This window comes from Cyprinodon variegatus, unplaced genomic scaffold, assembly GCF_000732505.1.
Source record: "Cyprinodon variegatus isolate N-32 unplaced genomic scaffold, C_variegatus-1.0 Scaffold25, whole genome shotgun sequence".
Taxonomy (NCBI): Eukaryota; Metazoa; Chordata; class Actinopteri; order Cyprinodontiformes; family Cyprinodontidae; genus Cyprinodon; species Cyprinodon variegatus.
In genome coordinates this window covers 254,522-273,222 of record NW_015150478.1, presented here as the reverse complement: position 1 = coordinate 273,222, position 18,701 = coordinate 254,522, and the positions used below count along the sequence as shown (strand labels likewise).

Below are 18,701 nucleotides of genomic sequence, written 5' to 3'. Positions count from 1 at the left end.
TGTGGAGATAGTGGGTCTCCCTCTAGAAACCCACCATTGGATTGGAAAAAGCGATTTTGGTCTCATCTGACAAGGGTGTCTCATTTTTTTGGATTGGCATTTTTTTTTCCTGCATTGTTTGATACATTCTGCAAAAATGATTCATCTTGGTTTTCTCTCAGCAGTGATGTTGCCCTTTCACATCCTGTCAGGGTAGATGGACAGCCATGTTCTGCTCTGTTTGCAACTGTGTGATATTGTTAATAGGTTCCTATGGGTGTGAATTGGTCTTAAAACCTGCCTTAGGTTTCCTCCTCACCTGTTGACTGTGTTTCTTGGTCTTTATACTGAGATCATTCTACACACAGGTGACTTCTGTTGGTAATTAGTTGGAATGGATGTTATTTAGGGTTGTTTGAGTAAAGGCAGCTGAGAACTGTCATGTGATGTATTTCTTTTTTTCCCCTCCATTTCCACCTCATAGTTTACTACTTTATTCACTGCTTTGTGTCGATATTTTACTTAATATGTATCATACTTTGGATCCCTAAAGGTTTTTTGGCCAGAGGACATTTTAGTTTGCTTAAGCTTCTTATTTTTTTCTTTAAATTGCAGGTTATTAAACTAAAGTTGGACTGGCAGATATGTTTAAAAAAGACTGAAATTCAATAATACAGTATAAATATTAGATGTTTAAAAGCTTGTATGGTTTGAAACAGTAGGCTGTTTAAAAACCTTGTTCTACACTTTCAAAACAGTTAAGCTAAAAAAAAAAGGAAAGAAATCCCTTTGAAAAAAACATTTGCATCTCTTTTTCACATTTATTTCTTCTCTACATTCATATTTAAATGTTTCCCCTTTTTAATTTTAACTGTTCAACATTGGCTGGAGTTAAATCTTGCACCTTGCTCCTGCAAGCCAAAACACAGATACAAATGTTACCTGCAAAAGGAGCTTAAACTAAGGGATGACTGCAATAGAATGCTGAAGATATTCAACCAGTGAGAAATGTTCAGCTCCATCTCACTACAAAACTCACCTTTGGTTCAGGGTGCATCAAAAAATAAAAGAAATCACTAAATGTTTCTACCTACTTTTGTCTGAATATGGCCCTGGTTCCTGCAGTAAGGTATTAAAACTTAGAAACATAAATAATAATAATAAAATCCCTCTGAAATACACTGAAGTCTGAGGTTATAATTCGGAAAAGATAAATGGATAGGAAAACTTTTGGAAGTCCCAGCACATGGCTGCTGGGCAGCCAGTGTCCTAGACTGCTATGTTCATTGTCAGCTCGTGTTATGGTCGACACAAGAACACCTAAATCTCTGTCTCCCCCTGCAGAGTTACCTGAAGCTGATTAAAAAGCAGCAGAAGGAGCTCAACGCTTTAAAGAAGAAACACTCAAAGGTAGGTGGGAGTTTGTTGGTAATGCAAAGTGGCTGCTGCTTATTTCTTAGGGTGATTGAAGCTCTGAAAAACCACAAGCAGAACAAGGGGAAACGCTGCAACCTTTCATCTCATGCTTCATCATTTTTATGCCTGCTCACATAAACACAAATAGCTCTTTATAAACAAACATGAGACGACCACGTGATGAATGCTTTAGAAGAAATTAGACTTGCTAAAGTTCTGTGTTGACCGGCTGTCTCTATGGAGACCACAGCGGCTGCTTGTTCATTCACACTGCATCATAAATTATCACAGTATTACTGTTTTTATGCAGCATAGGAATATAAAGAAGCATTAATCTTCAGTATAAACAGAAGCTCATATATATTGCCTATCTTTTATGTCGCTATTTAATTAAAAAGGTACAGACACAAAACACTGAAATTAATTAAATATATCGACTTAACAGGATCAAAACTCAATGCAGAAAGCCCATTGCACTCAGGTGGATAAGATGGTGTCCGTTCATGAGAAGGAAAAGGCTAATCTGGAGAAACTGTTAGAGAAAGCCATCAAGAAACGAGGGTAAGCAAGAAACCACCATAAACATCGTCAATATAATCTGTCAAACTGTTTTTGCTTTCTGCATTTTCTCAGACATTGATTCTTTCTGTTTTTACTGACAGGGAGAATAACTGCCAGGAGCTGAAGAAGGAGACAGAAGATAAGATCCAAACTCTCAGCACAGATCATAAAGCAAAGGTATAAAAGGTTTTCTGCAAAGCAGATGATTCTGTGTGACAAACAGTGACTAGTTAACCAAGCCGTGCGTACGTGCGCAGGTTAAAGACATCACTGCGCAGCACACTAAGGAGTGGTCAGAGCTGATCAGTAGTCACAGCAGCGAGGAGCAGCTGATGAAGGATGGTCATGTTACACAGCAGTGTGAGCACCTGAAGAAGCTCCTCTCTACTGTCCAGGAGCAGCAGACCATGCAGCTCAAGCTCATTCATGAAAGGTGGCAAACACGTCCTGTATATTTCTGTTTGATAATTCGATCTTACCACACGTTGATATGAAAAAGTACCATGCTGCTTTTAACATTTATTCTGTGTAAATGTTCGATTTAGGCAAAGCAAAGAGATGCGAGCCAACCAGGCCAAGATGTCAATGGAAAACAGTAAAGCTATCAGCCAAGACAAGAGTATCAAAAACAAAGCAGAGCGAGAGAGGTGCGTCCCGTGGCGTGGCTGCTTTGTGTCTGTCAGATATTTAAGTCAAAGCACTGTCTGATTAGCTGTTTTTCAAATGCGGCGATTGTTTTTGTCCTCCAGGAGGGTGAGGGAGCTAAACAGCAGCAACACCAAGAAGTTTTTGGACGAGAGGAAGAGGGTACGCTGTCTGCAACGTGTATAATAATAAAACCTATTTCCTTTCTTAACATCACGTTTGTTAAAAAAAAAAAAAAAAGAAACTAAACATTGATTTATTATGAGGAGATGTTTTAACACATATATTAAGCATTGGGTAAAATGTGGGGTAAAATCTACCTAAATGAGAACAATTTAAAGCTGTGCATCAAGTAATAATTCAAATAATTTAGTAACAGAGTCATAAAATGTTTGTGTTCTGGTTTGTTTCCAGCTGGCCATGAAGCATCAGAAGGAGATGGAGCAGCTGGAGAAAAATCAGAGGGAGCAGCTGGATAAGCTGGAAAGGCATAACGAGCAGGTAAACAACTAAACAGAAAATATTTGAGTTAAAGAGGGAATTTCACCAACTGCAAATATGATGATTAGAGTTCAGGTCATTCTGTGGAGGGAATTAAATATTTGTATCTTAGATTTTTTTAAATATTAGTTTATTTAAAGTGCTTTTCTACCAGTGTCTGACCACGCATCTAATTTCATTGCATTTTCAGCAGAACATGAATAAACTTTATTCTTAAAGTGGAACATTCATGTTTGATTCACTCTTGCAATTTAACCACTATAATTGCTGACTCCCTTTTCCTATGTATTTCTTATAATATCGCTTTACTTTAGATCAGGCACTGCCTTTGTTGCTCCAAAAATATTAAAGGTATAGTGGAGGATTTTCGCAAATTTTTGAAAAGATTTGCCCTCTCCACATAAAAAAAATGCACATGCAAAACCCTGTACCCGCTCACTAGAGGAAATGCCTAATAAACACGTGAGAGAGCATGCATAAGCCCATTTCTCCTCATGCACGCTCTGTTTAAAAGTTGCTGTTTGCATCGCTAATACAAGCTTACTTTCCAAAAGAAGATTTGAAATTTTTCCACTATGTCAGACTCACCACCAGTAAGTGAAAATGGGGACGAGCGCGTAGGACGGCCTTAAATAAACATCACCAGAATGATTGACAGGAGGACCAATTATTTAGATGATCCACCCTGAAAAAGCTACTATAGCTTTAATGATCTAGTTAGAAGAAACATGCTGGTTAAACTAAAAGATACCTACTTGACTGCAAAGTTATTGTTTTTCCTTTTGAAATAAATGTTTTGCTCCATGTAAACAGACTATGATTATCAATCTGGTAAGGCCACAAGGATTAAAATAAAAAATGTACACGCATTGATTTTAGTTAGTGTTTGTTGATCACTTTAGTAGCGATTATTAAAAACTTTAATCTTTTAATAGGATTTTTTTTTGCCTACTAGCTAACCTGATACAAAGGTTTGTTTAGAGATTTCTGTTTGGCTTTACGCTGCTGTGTAAAGTCATGACCCAATTTTGCTTTTTTTTTCATTTCATCATCTGTCACAGTATCTGTACATGTCTGACATGTATGTTCATTTGTTTATTATAATTTGCTTCACAGCTTTTGAAATCACATCATGCAAACAAACAGATTCAAGGTAGGCATCATTATCATCTGTCAACTCTGCTGCATCTCATGAGCTTTATTCCTCTTTCATCTCTCTGTGGTGTGACTTGTCTTATTATGTCAATGACCTGCAGATCCTTCTCAAATTTCTACACTGATTTAGCTTTATGGAGAATATTTGAAATGGCACAAATTGAAGCAGGAAAATGTAATGATATAGGAGAGAAGAAACATATTCCTGTGGTTGAATCCTGTCCTGCTTTTTTAAGTCTGCAGCATTTGAAGGTGTCAGGCATGCCAGCTAGCAGCTTGACTCATTCATCACCATGACTCACCAGCCATTACGAAGCATAGAAAGCCAGCTCACAACCTGATGTAGCTTGTTTTCATTCTAGCCCACAATCATTTACATTCATAGCATGTGACAGCATCCATCTGTTGATATTTTGTGACGACTATTACTCCTCCTACGTAGCATGAAAACACAGATTTGTTTTACTCTGATAATCTAAACGGTGGAGCAACCGATGCGAGTCGTAAACTGCAAGCAGAGATTGTAAACAGAAATGTGTTCCTAAAGAAGGATGAATTATTTGCTAAGCATTCAGCATCCACATTCCAGTCACATCTGTCTGAATTGCTCTCGTTTTCTCTCTCCTCGAAGGCCAGAGACATACAGCAGATGGTGAAGCTGGAGGAGGAGATGGACCGCAGGCCTGCCACGGTGGTCTGAGCGCCTGAGCGAGTCACAGGCCCCACACATGTACATTGAAACACACTCATACACTCTCACGCAGAGGTGCAGAAACACTCCCCCTGCAGGACATCCTCTACAGTGCAAAAGAACAACATCCTCCTGAAAAAAAGAAGTCCAGTCCTCACTCTCAAACATGGAAGCTTTATCCTCTGTTCGCTCCCGCAACGCCTCGTGTCTTCTGCACCTTTATCCCGCCAATCAACTTTGTACCACTGAGCCACTGCTGCTTATCGCTGTACCACTGGGCGTAACCACTGTCCTCCAGATGGGAAATGTTACCTCGCAGATAAAGCAACACAGAAACAGACACACCCCTTCCTCCTCTACTGTGCGTACATCTCAGTCATTGACTTCACTCTGTTTTACACACAATAAAAGCTTCAGCCGTCGGTAGAATAAAGCACATGCATGCATCACGGTTCACACACAGCAGATATCTAATTTTCTTTGTCTTTTTTTTTTTTAATTAGCACCCAATAATCTCACGAATACAGTATGTAAAAAAGGGGAGAAGAGTTGTTAGACTTTATGTTATTTCAGCACAAATGATTACACTTTGTGGAATACAGTGTACACACTCCACCAGTCCTGTCCGAAGCACTTTTTACACCATAGGTTGTTCAATGTGGGAAATGTAACTGTGCACTACTGTTTGATTCTCTTGTTTTTTCAGTAAGAATGTATTTAAAGAAACAACTACTACTAAAAATATAAGTCCTTAAGAGAGGGGCCCTTCCCTCACCAATACTGATCTCTTGTTAAGATGGACACCTGCAAAGGGATGATGGGTAATTTTACACACATTAACTTAGATAGATCTGATTTGCTATTTGATACAGAAAGTCAAATAGACTTTCACCTAAAAATTTGATCTAACAGGCTTCATTTATCAGATTCCCTTCAAATGCATCGTTCTCTCTCGTCATACTCACTAAATGATGTCATTAAAAAGTTCCCTTTAAATAGATAAATCAGTCAAACATATAGGTTAATTACACAGAAGTGAACCCCACGTTTGCTAATTAAGATGATTTTCCACCAACAGCAAATGGAAACGACTTTACGGATGAATATCTGACATCAAATTAATGAAAATTTGTTTTTGATACAGAAATGTGGGCTTAATGGAAAGTTTAATACCTTCATTAAGGAACTTTGAATTTGGCAAACAGTCCTCATTGAAGCACGTATTCTAATTTATTATGACTAGATGTCATTTTAAGCAACAGGATCACAAATTTCTATGCAAAAGTAACCCCATCCTTCCCTTAAAGATCTAAACAGCTGTTGCAGTGTGTGACAATAACCCAAACGTGGGGAAAACCGAGTAGGAGGTGGTTACCGTATATATTTGCTCTTACATGACCAGAGGCAATAAAATCTACCAATTCATAATGGTGAATTTATTTTTTACTTACTCCATTAGACTGCACTTTAGCCACCTTATCCTTTAAAAGCTAGTGTTTACTGCTTCCTTATACTGTGCTGATTAGAGGTTTACAAGCACATCATTGGCATAAATGTTTATCATTTTGATACAGTTACTGGCATTTTAATTGGTTCTAATTTCCAATTTAGATGAGTTCTACAAATGTACGGGTACATTGCGAAAAAGTGGAATATCTTCAAAAAGTTCAATATTTATTGTCAGTCATCTCTAAAAGTTGAACTCAGTTTCTTTCTAAATTAATTTAAATATTTCAGTCTTTTTGTCACTTCAAAGACTATAGCTGCCTCTTGACAATCCTTTATGTGGTTCCGGTCAGCCCAGTTTCCTGGCCAATCAAGCCCAGTACCACCATGGTTTGTGAACCAGCTTTAAGTAAATTTGGCAGCATGAGCAAGTAACACATCCTGCTGGAAATCAAATCAGCATCTCCATAAAGTTTGTCAACAAAAGGAAACGCTCCATAGTTTCTCTGTAGATGGCTGAGTTCACTGTAAACATAAAATAAAATAAAAAAACAGTGGGCAAACAACAGCAGGTCCATGAGATCATGGCTTGATGCAACATTTGTGACATTTGTAGCCCATGTGCTGAGATTCGTCTTAAGATTTTTGCTTGACAATCCTCCTAGGACTGCGGTTATCTGTTGATGGTGCACCTTTTCCTACCACACTTTTTCCTTCCATTCAGTTTTCTTGTGGAAGGTGTGTGAAGGAAAATCTTCCCTATGACTATGTCTACTGATGCAGACTGAGAAACCAATTATAACAAAAACATAGGGACCATTTGCATGTGACTTAATCAGCTGGTTAGGGTGCGACACCAGGAGATTCCATTTTTTTTTTAGATTTTTACCATATTCAAATGTTCTGTTTCTGAATTTGGGTTATTATCTGATAGCCTCAATCATAAAAAAAAATGATTTAAAGTATTAAAGATGTGAAATACTCAACCTGATGTGTTGTGAAAATATTCACTCTTTTAAATGAGTGACATGAAATGTTGAACTTTTACGGATGAGTTTCACCTGTTCAGTGTCATCTAGTTTTAAAAACAAAAACTGGGTCGATAGGTTTAAATTCAAGGAGTATCACCAAACAGTGTCAGTTATGCATGCAAGTTAAAATGCTTCATGCACCTTGTCTGATATCTGTGTAGATGTTCTTTACAAAAATGCCCAGAAATCACAAAGCATTGGGCATTACTCTGCTTAAGGCTCCGAAATATATCTAAAGTGTTTTATCGATACAATATTTATTTGACAAAGGAATGATAGAGGTGCATCTACTGTTGACTGATATATTGCAAGAGGTTTGAACTTGCATTTGTCCTGTTAATTTAACTCTTAGCCTGTAGGATGGAGTTTTTCCTATGCTGTAAGGTTAGATGAAACATGGACAAAACTGGGTGAGAATATGCTGTTTAGATAAACACTGACATTGCTATTAAGAAGAGTGCTTTCTCTTTAACTTGCTAAAAACATTTAAACGAATATTAGAGAAGGAACATGTATATCTGAATTTTAAATGTATAAATCTAATCTTATATGTCCAAAAATTATCTAGGATCTGTGCCCAAAATGAATGTATTTAAACTTCTGATTCATACTGCAAATCAGGAAAAATAAAAACAAATTATTTAAAAAGGTGACCGTAACATAAATGTGCAGTAGAATATTGTCGTTTCTGTGTCTAAAGATGGTTTTAAAAAGAGCCCTAACCATCGCAAATGAAGAGTAGGCTAATATTAAGATGCGCAGCATAGAAACCAAAGGTTTACTAAAATAACACAGGCAGAAGTGACATTAACTTTTAAAAGGGGGATAAAAGCACTTGTTAATGTTTGGGTGTTTCTTGAAGAGAAATGTTTTTGTTTTTTCCTGTTTATTCTGCTGTAATAAAAAAGGTTGATGAGATGTTCATGTATATATATTCTGCTGGAGGTCACTTAACTGGCTCATCTTTCTGATTCACCTGTGTTCTTTCCCTGAACAGTTTGTGGACAGACAGCCATGTTGGGGAGGGATATTTGTTCAAGCACTGGCCTATTTTCTTGATCATTCGTCTTTGTGTTTCCCTGTCTGCCCTCACTGCATCACACCACACAATCTAAAGCTCTAACCACATATCTAGGACAGAGATGAAAAACCAGTAAAAAGTGCTTTTAAAGTTTATTCCATTGCTTTCAGATGTGCCACTCTGTGTCTGTTAGGATGTTTAAATTATTTTATGAATGATTAAATGCCAAATTAAGGGGTTATTTGTATGGAGGTATATATAAATAAATATATATTATATATATTAGATAATGTGTAGTTTAAGATTATTATGTTAGAAGCTTTTTTGCACTAGTTGTTTCTGTTATGTGAAAAAATGTAACCTTTGGATCTTGAGTTTGTCCTAAACTAAGAAAAAAAGCAGATTATTTTTGCAGAGCAACATCCCTGGTTTCATTCTTTTCTTTGTTTTCTATTTGAATTGTAGCTTGTCAACAGACATTCAGTGTGTGTTTTTGTATTTATATTGTACTGTTGGACTTATAGCATTGACTATACTGTTGTTATCCAGCTCCTTTAATACTGTTTTATAGTACGTGTATCAATAAATCCAGGTGTAAAAATGGGACATCAACCTAAGCCTCATTTGTGTCTTAAGTCATCACACACCTTTACCTCTAGCACATTTCAATAACAAATTGCCATATGGGGATTTTGGTGTAATCCGTGTAATGTTTGGGGGGGGGAAGAAAGGGAAGTTTTTTTTTTTTCTTAAACCTGATAACTTTGACATTTATGTAAAAAAATAAAATAAAAGGTAAAATTTGCAATTCCGAAGTTACCGATTAGGAAATAGTCATCATATCATTTAATCAATTATAGATGCAGCTGTTAGAAAACATCACTAAATCAAGTATAACTTAGGTCAGAAAGAAAGATGAGAAGGACGAACCAGATTATGCCCATACAGTAGCTAAAAACTAATATTTTAGCACGCTTGGAAACGTACTAAAACAACCGAGAGGCAGCCAAGAGGTCTATGGTAACTCTGCCACAGCCTTAAAATTCTGTTAAAGGAAGAAAATTGTCTGAAAGGACAACTGTTATTGGTGCTTTTTACAAATCTGGTCTGACTCAAAGAAAGAAGATAGAAAGACTCTGGAAATTGAGAAATAGAACAAAACTTAACCATATAATGTGTAACAGAAGAAAAGAGAAGACAATTACTTAAAATATATAATCCTCATTGTAAAACAAGGAGGTGGTTGTATCATGCTGTTGGGATTCTTTTCCTCAGAAGACATGAGGTAGTTGGGAGAAACAAATGGGAATGCTGGAAATCTGTTTATTAAAAAAACCTTTAAATCCTGTGACCTGTGTGGCAGTTCACATCAACAATGACCCTGAATAAAGCTTACAATAAAAACCGGTTTGATCAAAACATATTCATGCTGAGATTCTGTAGGAAGACAGGATTTTATGTTTAAAAACTCCATCTGTTCCAACTCAATCTGAGATAGTCAAACTAAAGAATCAGGAGAAATCACAAAGGATCCGCAGCTGCAGTTAAAGGATTCAACAGGAATGATTAAAAATGCACGCCACACTTTTCAAATCAAAACGTAGAAACGTTTGTTTTGGAACAGTTTGAACGGTTGTGTCTGATGTCTCCAGACCTGAACCTGGTGAGAGTGGACTGTACGCGCTCATCATTACTTCCCAAATTTATTTCTCTTCATCTCATTCAACAAGTGCCGGCTGAATTCATATGCAACATACCCTCTCAAGCATCTAACGCGCCACCGCGGAGGCTCTTTATTATTATAAACAAGGCATTTCCATTAGAAAGCAGAAAGAAGCAGTTAATTATGCCTGAGTAGCCGCAGGGAAATTTTGCTTCCACTATAAAAAAGGGCTGGAGGCTCTATTTGGAGGCTTTCACCGGAAACATATGAGTTTAGTTGATTGAACTTTGCTTCTGTTGAAATAATATGCTCAAAGCTAGTGAGCAGACAGGAACAAAAATCCTCCTGGATGCGATGTCCAAGGATAAAATCCACCTGGCCAGGTTTGTTCTGGACGCGCTGGATGGAGAAATTGTTGACTCCAAAGCGGGCGGCGCACAGACGCCTCTCATCTGCTCCGTCCTGCTGCCCGATAGTCAGACCCGCTGCAGGTTTATAGAGCTTCTGCTTCAGAAAGGAGCAAGTGTCAACTATCAAGATGGGAACGGACGCACAGCGCTCAGTCATGCCTGTGAGATTGGATACCTGGACGCGGTTAAGATCCTGGTCCAGAACGGCGCAGATCCAGAGATCCAGGACTCCTGGGGAAACACCCCGCTGATGTACGCGGCTGTGGCGGGTCACACCCTGGTAGTGGAGTTTTTGGTGAGAGCCTTCAAGAGGCTTGGTCTGCAGATAGACAGGCAAAACAAAGCGGGAAACTCCGCAGTTGAAGTAGCAAAGTTCCTGGGGCACACAGCGTGTATTTCTGCGCTCACCAACACCTCCAAGAGGAGCCATGAGGCTGATGGAGGGAAGTTTGAGAGAAAAGTTGATAGCTTGGCAAGGAAACTTGAAGTTCTCGAAATTTGTGATGATGGAGAAATGTCTCCGATTCGCACCTTGTGTCCAATACCACAGATAAAACCCAGCCGTTTGCCAGCGATGGAGCTGGAAAGGGAAAACAATAAATGCTCCTCTGGTCTACAGTATAACATCCCTGATTTACGCGCTCCTGTTCCCCGGCCAGGGATTTACCCTCGACCCATTTCTAAACACCGTAACAGCCTGGAAGGGGTCCCCTCCTCCTCGCATCACTTGCCCCCTCTCCTAAACAATCGCAGTGCTGAGAAATCAATGTTCTTCTCCCCGCAGCCAAAAAGAAACCTGCCGCATCCCTGCGCGCCATCCACTCTAAGCATCTTACTGACGCCTCTTCCTCACAACAGACGTGATACTGAGATGGGAAAGGAGAAAACTTCCCGTATGCGAAAATTTAACGAGTGCTATTATAGAAAAAGATGCAGTCTGCCAGCTAGTATGCTTAGTCCTACACCCCCGGAGCGCATTGTGGAGCCTGTGCGTAAAACCAGGACAGCGAGGAGGCGCAACGAGTCGATCAGCTTGACTGAACCACTTCAGTTTAACATGACACCTTCTGCATCCACTACAACTACTTTCTCAGCATTGACTAATAAATTCTTCCGCAGATTTACCTCCCCGGAGTTCAAAAAGGACGAGGGAGACCTGGAACAGGACTCGGTGCCGACATTAGGCCGCTTTCCGCGATCAGAGACCTTCCCCCAGTACCCAAAGCACCCGCTGGTGGACAGCACCCCCAGCATCGACAGCATCAGTTCCGTCAAGTGCGAATTTGAGTTTCAGTTTAAAAGGACCAACTCTTAAACGACTGTGAATCGGTTGCGTAATGTTTGCCCTGAAGTATGTATTAAAGAAGGTAGTTGTGAAGCCCTGCTCAAAAGTCTTTTAACCAATCAGTTTTTTTTTTTTTTGTCTGACACATTGATTCAGATTTTTTTTTTTTTTCGGTCTAACTTTTTTCTTATTATTTAGAGATATAGTCTGCAAAAAGAAGATAATAGCCTACTTTGCAGAGATATCTAAAATAAAGATTATGGTCAGAAGCTGACCTTCGGATTCGGAAACGGCGCAGAAAAAAAAGGTTGGCTCATATTTTTGAGACGGATTGGTCCAACTCCAATGGAGTTAAGATCAAGATTGAATAAGAAAAATAATTTAAGTGTTTTAATGTTTCCTTTTTTTATGGAATCTACCATTTTGTGTCAGCTCTCACTCCAAATACACAGAGCTGCAACCTTGAGGGAGTGGAGTTTGTCAGCGGAGGGGAGGGAGAGGGGGGAGTTGTCGGCTTCTCCCTCCAGACGTGCATCATTTCAGCTCCTATGGCAGAGATGAAGACTACAGCACTGCGGGAGTAGCGTCAGTCGCCGCCTAAAAGAAGTTGACTTTTCTTCACTTCAAATGAAGAGGGGTATTTTTTTTAATGTGTCTGATATCTAGAGGTAACTCAGACTTTCAGCTGTTTCTGGGGGTGACACCTGTCCACCTTGAAGGCGTGAGGAGGTCGGTTCGGACGGATGGAACTCGTTGGTGCCGGATCTCGGATCCAACGCGGAGGCATCTTTTGCTGCATTCATGATGATCTGAGCGTCACCTCTTGGTGCTGATAGAGGCAACCCTCCTTTCTCTCTCTCTCCCTCTCCCTCTCTCTCGCTTTCCCCTCTCTTTCTTTCTCACCGGTTCCCCTCCCTGTCCGTGTTCCTCTTTTCTTTTCGCGGGTTCATCCCAGACTGCCCAGTCAGTCAGTCAGCCCCCCTTTTTTTTCCCGGCGCCGGGGAAGCTGGTAGCGATGGGGTGGCTCAATTTCAGCACCAAGGAGAGCGCCGGACTTTTGCTGCTTTGTGTGTATGGTAAGCGCGCGAGTGTGCCGGAATGTCGTGACTACTCTCTGCGGAGTGGCAACGTGCACGCGCATGTAGCAACTGCATGTATGCGTGCCTCATGATGTGCACGTGCATTTGTTTTTTGACATCCATGAGCTGGCATTTTATGTGTGGAAACTTTATAGTATTGCAACGTGATGTTCAGGTGATGAGCTGTTGCTCCTCTGATGCAGCAGATTTTTTTTTTTTTTAATGTTTCTATTCCAATGCTGACTTCACCCACTGATCAGTCCTGCTTTGTGCTGATTCTGCTTTTTTTGTGTGGCTTCTTGTGCGCATGAGTGTGTGCCAACCATTTGTTACTAGACAGACACCAACTCTTTTCTCCACGGGGTGTGTTTGTGCTGTTCATCAGGTGTACTGACGCTGTCCGTGGTGCTGGCGGAGCAGGAGGGAGAGAACCTCTCCGGGCTCTCAGACAACCCGGACAAAGCCATCTTCGCGGTCCGCGAAAACGGAACGACGTGCCTGATGGTGGAGTTTGCCGTCAAATTCCTCGTGCCATATGACGTGCTTGCGCTTAATGGGATAGACGTAAGGATTTCCCTCGCGTGCATTTAAATTCGCATTGCTTAGCCCGATTTAAGGTTTTTCTCTGAACCCATCTTGATGTAAAACAACTCTGACAAATTGAAAACAATTAATAAAAAAATATTTGTATTTATATAAAAAGCACTTCATAAACACATTTAAACTATAACAGCCTTTTGAATGAGTGCAGAAAATATGAACGAAAAAAAGGTTTATTTTCCTTCTTATACTGTGCAATGCAAATTATGAATAATAGAAACAATAAAATAAGTTTATTAAAAATATATCGGCCTATTTAACGTAATAGTTTGTAATCGGGTGCGCGACCTGTCCTTATTCTGATGCTTTTTTCTTCCAGCTCATCACAGAGCAGGCATCCTTCACACTACCCCGTGGGGCAGAAATCCAGGGGAAATGTGGAAGCACAGAGTCAGAGATCCACATCTCCTGGAGGAACAACGCTTATATGCTCCGCATTTACTTCTCTAAGGTGCATCAACGGCAATAGAAACTGCCCCTTTCAACTCTTTATCATACAATTTTACAACACTCCTTTATTTCATAACTAGAGATGAGAAAAGGTTGCTTTTACTTTTTATTTCTATTTATCCCGACTTGAACTTTTAGAGAGATCTTTTAATGTACCCGCTGAGTGTTCAGGCCAACCTTGACCATTGCATTCACTATTTGGCAATCATGGATCATTGAGTACATTGATTGGTGTGTTTTTGTCCAGGAGTTTCGTGAAAAGGGAATTGAGGTGTGGAAGATCAACAAAATCCAGTTCGTCTACGACACCTCGGAGACATCCCACTTCATCAGCGCATACAACCGTGAGTATCCCTTTATAAGCAGCTCCTGCAACCCCCCCTCCCCTCGGCTCCACTGCTGTGATCACAGATTGGTCGCATTTGTTCTGCAGTGTCCATCAGCTCTAGTTAAAGGCAAATGAAACGGAGATTAACACATTTATAAATATGTACATATATGTATTAAAAGGTTCTAAGAAAATATAAATCCTTAATAAAACTTTTGAACTTCAAGCCTAAATTTTTTATTTTATTAATGGATTATTTAGCTTTCATTTCTAACTTTATTAGTTTCAGGTATACTTTAAGCACTGTCCACATCAATGTGTTTATCAATATATATCAGTCTATCTTATTACCAGCATTTATCGTTAATGAGTATTTTTTTGTCTTCATCACAGGATGGTTTAAACAATATATTCACCCTACCATTATATTTTCCACCTTCATTTCAAATTTCAACAGCATTTGAGAAGAAACGCCTTAAATAAAAAGATGTTTGCTTCATCTGTGTCCTTAATGAACAAGTTCCATCTTTTGCTCTTTCTTCAGCTGGAAAGCACACAGCTAGCACCCACAAGCTCTCAGCCCTGGTGACCCCAGCCGGGCGCTCCTATGTATGCACAGCTCAGCAGACCGTCACCCTAATCTCCAGCGACCACCAGAAGGGCATCACAGTCTCCATGTACGACATCCAGATCCAACCCTTTGACATCGCTTCTGACTTCATCTTCAGCACACGTAAGAACAGCAGAAGATACTCTCTCATGCTGCAGCTCATGTTGTAGACAACAGATGATGATGGTAATGAGAAATCCTGGGGGGGGGTGAGCTGTACATCTCTTTTTGACGTCCAACTCTCAAAGGGGGGAGGGAAAGTTACTGCTGCAGTATGGGGAGCATGTAGGGTGAAATGAGAAAAAGAAAGAGCTGGGGAGGCACGAGAGACAAAATGGGCGCAGCGGGAGGAAGACGGGAAGGAAAGAGGTTGAGGTCATTAGGACTTTATGGTATCTGTGCCTTTGATGGAGCTTTTATTGGAACACTGCGTGCAATTCGTCGTCCAATCACCTTGGAGGAATCATGTGGCCTCAGCTGCAGTAAACTACACTGGGATAAGCTTCGCTGCCTTTCTCCTTGTGTGTATTACAGCTTTCCACAGGGAGAAACACTTTCAACTTTACGCTATACATACTGTACTCTATTCTCATCAGAGGTTAGGAGTCCTCCTTACTCCAAACAGCCGAGCAGTGCTTGAAAATCCACTGTAAAAAAAGAAAACAAGGCATTCTTCAGTATCTTGCAAAGATATTCATAGCCTTTGAATTCACAAACTTTAGTCATTTTCTTTTTAGATTTTATGTGCAGATCAACATAAAGCAGTGCATATTGTTTTGGTGGAGGGCTACAATGCATGGTTTTAACTTTATTCTCAAAACAAAAATCTGGTAGCCATAAACTGTAAGGCAAGACAGGAAAAAATTAATCAAAGCAGCAACCAAGTTGCCTTTGCTACAGTAACTGGAGCAGCTGCTACGATCTGCAGAATTTTATTCAACAAATAACAGCAGCTTAAAGTAACTTAAAGTTTCTGCATCGTTATAGCAAACTAGAAATTAAGATTGAATGGTACCAAAACCTGACTTCATGCTGTTAATCTACAGAAGCCAACAGAGCATCAGAAATCTAGATGTTGCGTTGCGACCTCTGTACACTGCTTATAAGTCTTTTTTTCTCTCTGCAGCTTATAAGTGCATCACAGACCAGCGAGAACACCTAGAGGAGACCCTCCCCCTTATCCTGGGTCTTATTCTTGGTCTGATAATCATCATCACGCTCACCATCTACCACTTCCACCTCAAGCTGACAGCGAATCAGCCACAGCTCCCAAGAGATCGCTCTATGTACAAAAACATGTAGTCCTGCTTCAGCAGCACCTTCAACTTCCTGCAGAGCTCTCCTAATGACAGATCTGTCTCCTCTATGTCCTGGCCTGTTACACCCCTGATGATAGTGTCCTACTACATCGGACAAAGTCCCTGATTTGAATATGTGATTTATTGAACTGTTTAATTAAGAGTTTTTTGGACATTGTGGGACACAGTAAGGGTGTATTTGGAGGGCATACCCATTCACATCTAATTAATATCACTGCAGGATGTATACTCTGTGCCATATTTAGTCTCTAAAGTGAGTAGAATTTTTCAGGAAAATATTTTCCCCCCAAACTTTTCCCAAACTGGTTTCTAACTTGCACAACATTTTGATCCAACTTGTCTTTTAAATATTTCTAAACCTCCTGATCATTTAGCAGTTATCCTGCTCTCTCTATCTCTCCCATAGTTGCTACTGGACTCCATTTGCACTTAAAAATGTTATTCTTTTTTTAAAAATTCTCATCTCTGTGCTCATACATCCAGAATGCAGCCGTGGTGTTGACAGTGGACCGTCTTGTCGTGTACAGTGCAGTTTTGCTTTGTTATCAGACCCTCTCTCTGCCACAATGTAAGAAATAAATAAAAAGAAAGAAAAATATAAAAAGGCAGATACAGAAAAAAAACCTTTATAACTTGAAAAGAAAGAAAGCAGATAGTACCTATGGGAATGTGGAGAGGTTAAAAAATATGTGTATATTATTTTTCAAGTGAAAGTCTATGCATAAACCTCTGCTGATGCAATCATGTGCAGTATTCTGTTCTGTTTGAAATAAATTGCTGGATACATCCTTAGCAAAGTAACGTTGTTACAGCATTTATCACACCACATTCACCACTCTACTCGAACTCTTAGTTATCACATTAAATTATATTTCAGTTACACACTGAAAAAAATGTAGAAATAACTAAACATTTCTTAAATTAAGTGAATTTACCCTTCATTTGAGTAGGTAAATAAGATGGTTTGCAAATAAATTGAGTAATTTCAGTCTTAAAATATGATAATTAGATAATATGCATTTGAAATAACATAATGCCATTGTTTTTTTCTTATTTTAATTGTAATTTGTCTTATTCCATTGGCAAAATGTTTCTTTAACCTCCTCAATTCAATAACAAATGCGCTTATTTTAAAAAATGGAAAAAAAAAAAAGAAAAAAAAAAGACTTATTTAGATTTAGATTTTTTTTCCAGTGCATACATTATTCTTTTAAAAAATATTAAACATTTGCCACACTAACATTTCTCAATTAATGAATAATACTTTTAGAAAGCTGATTCCATATTCACCATCTAGCCTTTACTGCTAGACATGTGGAATAACAGAGTAAATCCCTTAATTAGACCAATCTGAAATACAAAGATTAGAAAAAAAGGAACGGATCATGTCCTAATCTCAGAAACAAGTTCATTAGTTTCTATCAGTCTATAAAGGACTACATATCACCTTCTAAGGATGTGGGACTGAAGAATCTTTATCCTGAAATAGAGAAATCAGTGAGAGAGTTCAAAAGTCAAAAGCTGTTCTGACCCGTTTCAAACCAAGAACATCTTGATGATACATCTAACTCGAAAGAATATACTGGCAAATAGAACTGTAACCAACAAAAAAAAAAAATCAGATGATACACTGCTTGGATAAAATATGGATTCTGCTTTTTCAAATTTGTTTCTTGAGAGAAAACATAAGCAAAGTATTACTGAAAACAAATAGCCTACGTATCATCACCTGCTAATATACTTTTAAAATCCCACAATGCCCACTGTGCTGCTTATATTCTGTAACACCAACCCGGACCCTATTTATGATCACACTACCATATTACACTTCGATTCAAAAACATTTAACTAATCTCCACTGTAGACATATAAATAACCCTAAAGAGCAGAGATCATTGTTCTCTTTCCCACAAACGTAAAGTTTCAATAAATTATTTTCTCTTGGACAAAATTTCTTTTGTTCCAAGAAGTATGGTTTGCTTTTCAGAAATTTAAAGTGGGAATCCTTAATGCAGCAAAAATGCTGAAGGTGGTGGGGTCTTTGATGACTCCCCTTTATTTCAACAGTTAATAAATGAATAAATAAAATAATAATTAAAATAATAATTTTTAAAAGTATTATTTCAACTTTACTTCTATGTGAAAAGAAGGATAGCAAGGTAACAAAGATGATAAAGGAACACGCCTTTTTATCCATCTTTAAAAACGACCTTATAAAACATTTATGAATCAGTTTTTTATGGAGACATTCAAAGCTATAATAAACCCACTACATGGATATTAGATAATAAAGCAGCACTTTTGCACTACACCCACATTAAGGCAGAAAAAAAACAACACATCACCCCGGCAGTGCGTTTTAACTCACCTATGAATGGGTTAAACCCACAGGCAGCTCAGCCTTCTGAGGATCTCTTCGGTTTGCTGCAGAGGTGGTCAGAATGCAAGGCTGAGCCAATCAGATATACGGATGTAAATGTTTAAAGAGTAACAAAAAAAGCAGTTTTTTTT

General features: G+C 38.9%; 2 protein-coding genes across 3 annotated transcripts in view; both read left to right on the top strand.

Moving 5' to 3' along the window:
• The window catches only part of plcb4 (phospholipase C beta 4), a 76,020-nt gene extending 66,973 nt beyond the window's left edge, over positions 1-9,047 (top strand). The window contains exons 32-40 of one of the 2 annotated variants that reach the window (XM_015394845.1): positions 1,324-1,389; positions 1,841-1,956; positions 2,058-2,133; positions 2,214-2,389; positions 2,502-2,603; positions 2,706-2,763; positions 3,016-3,102; positions 4,219-4,255; positions 4,889-9,047. In XM_015394845.1, the coding sequence (XP_015250331.1) occupies positions 1,324-1,389; positions 1,841-1,956; positions 2,058-2,133; positions 2,214-2,389; positions 2,502-2,603; positions 2,706-2,763; positions 3,016-3,102; positions 4,219-4,255; positions 4,889-4,965 (795 nt within the window). In that variant the 3' untranslated portion in view covers positions 4,966-9,047. The remainder of the gene's footprint in view (positions 1-1,323; positions 1,390-1,840; positions 1,957-2,057; positions 2,134-2,213; positions 2,390-2,501; positions 2,604-2,705; positions 2,764-3,015; positions 3,103-4,218; positions 4,256-4,888) is intronic. The other variant, XM_015394855.1, reaches the window with a different exon arrangement.
• Positions 9,048-11,971: 2,924 nt separating this feature from the next.
• On the top strand, positions 11,972-16,967 carry lamp5 (lysosomal associated membrane protein family member 5). Its single transcript, XM_015394479.1, has 7 exons — positions 11,972-12,111; positions 12,237-12,880; positions 13,269-13,447; positions 13,803-13,934; positions 14,181-14,277; positions 14,806-14,994; positions 15,998-16,967. The coding sequence occupies exons 2-7, from the start codon at positions 12,820-12,822 to the stop codon at positions 16,171-16,173; spliced, it is 834 nt and encodes a 277-aa protein (XP_015249965.1). The 5' UTR covers positions 11,972-12,111; positions 12,237-12,819; the 3' UTR covers positions 16,174-16,967.
• The last annotated feature ends 1,734 nt before the right edge of the window (positions 16,968-18,701 follow it).

Excerpts from the sequence above, each read along its gene's own strand:
- lamp5 (XM_015394479.1), top strand. The coding sequence starts at position 12,820 with ATGGGGTGGCTCAATTTCAGCACCAAGGAGAGCGCCGGACTTTTGCTG. Across the intron at positions 12,881-13,268 it reads TTTGCTGCTTTGTGTGTATG|GTGTACTGACGCTGTCCGTG; the intron begins GTAAGCGCGCGA and ends GCTGTTCATCAG. Across the intron at positions 14,995-15,997 it reads TGACTTCATCTTCAGCACAC|CTTATAAGTGCATCACAGAC; the intron begins GTAAGAACAGCA and ends TTCTCTCTGCAG.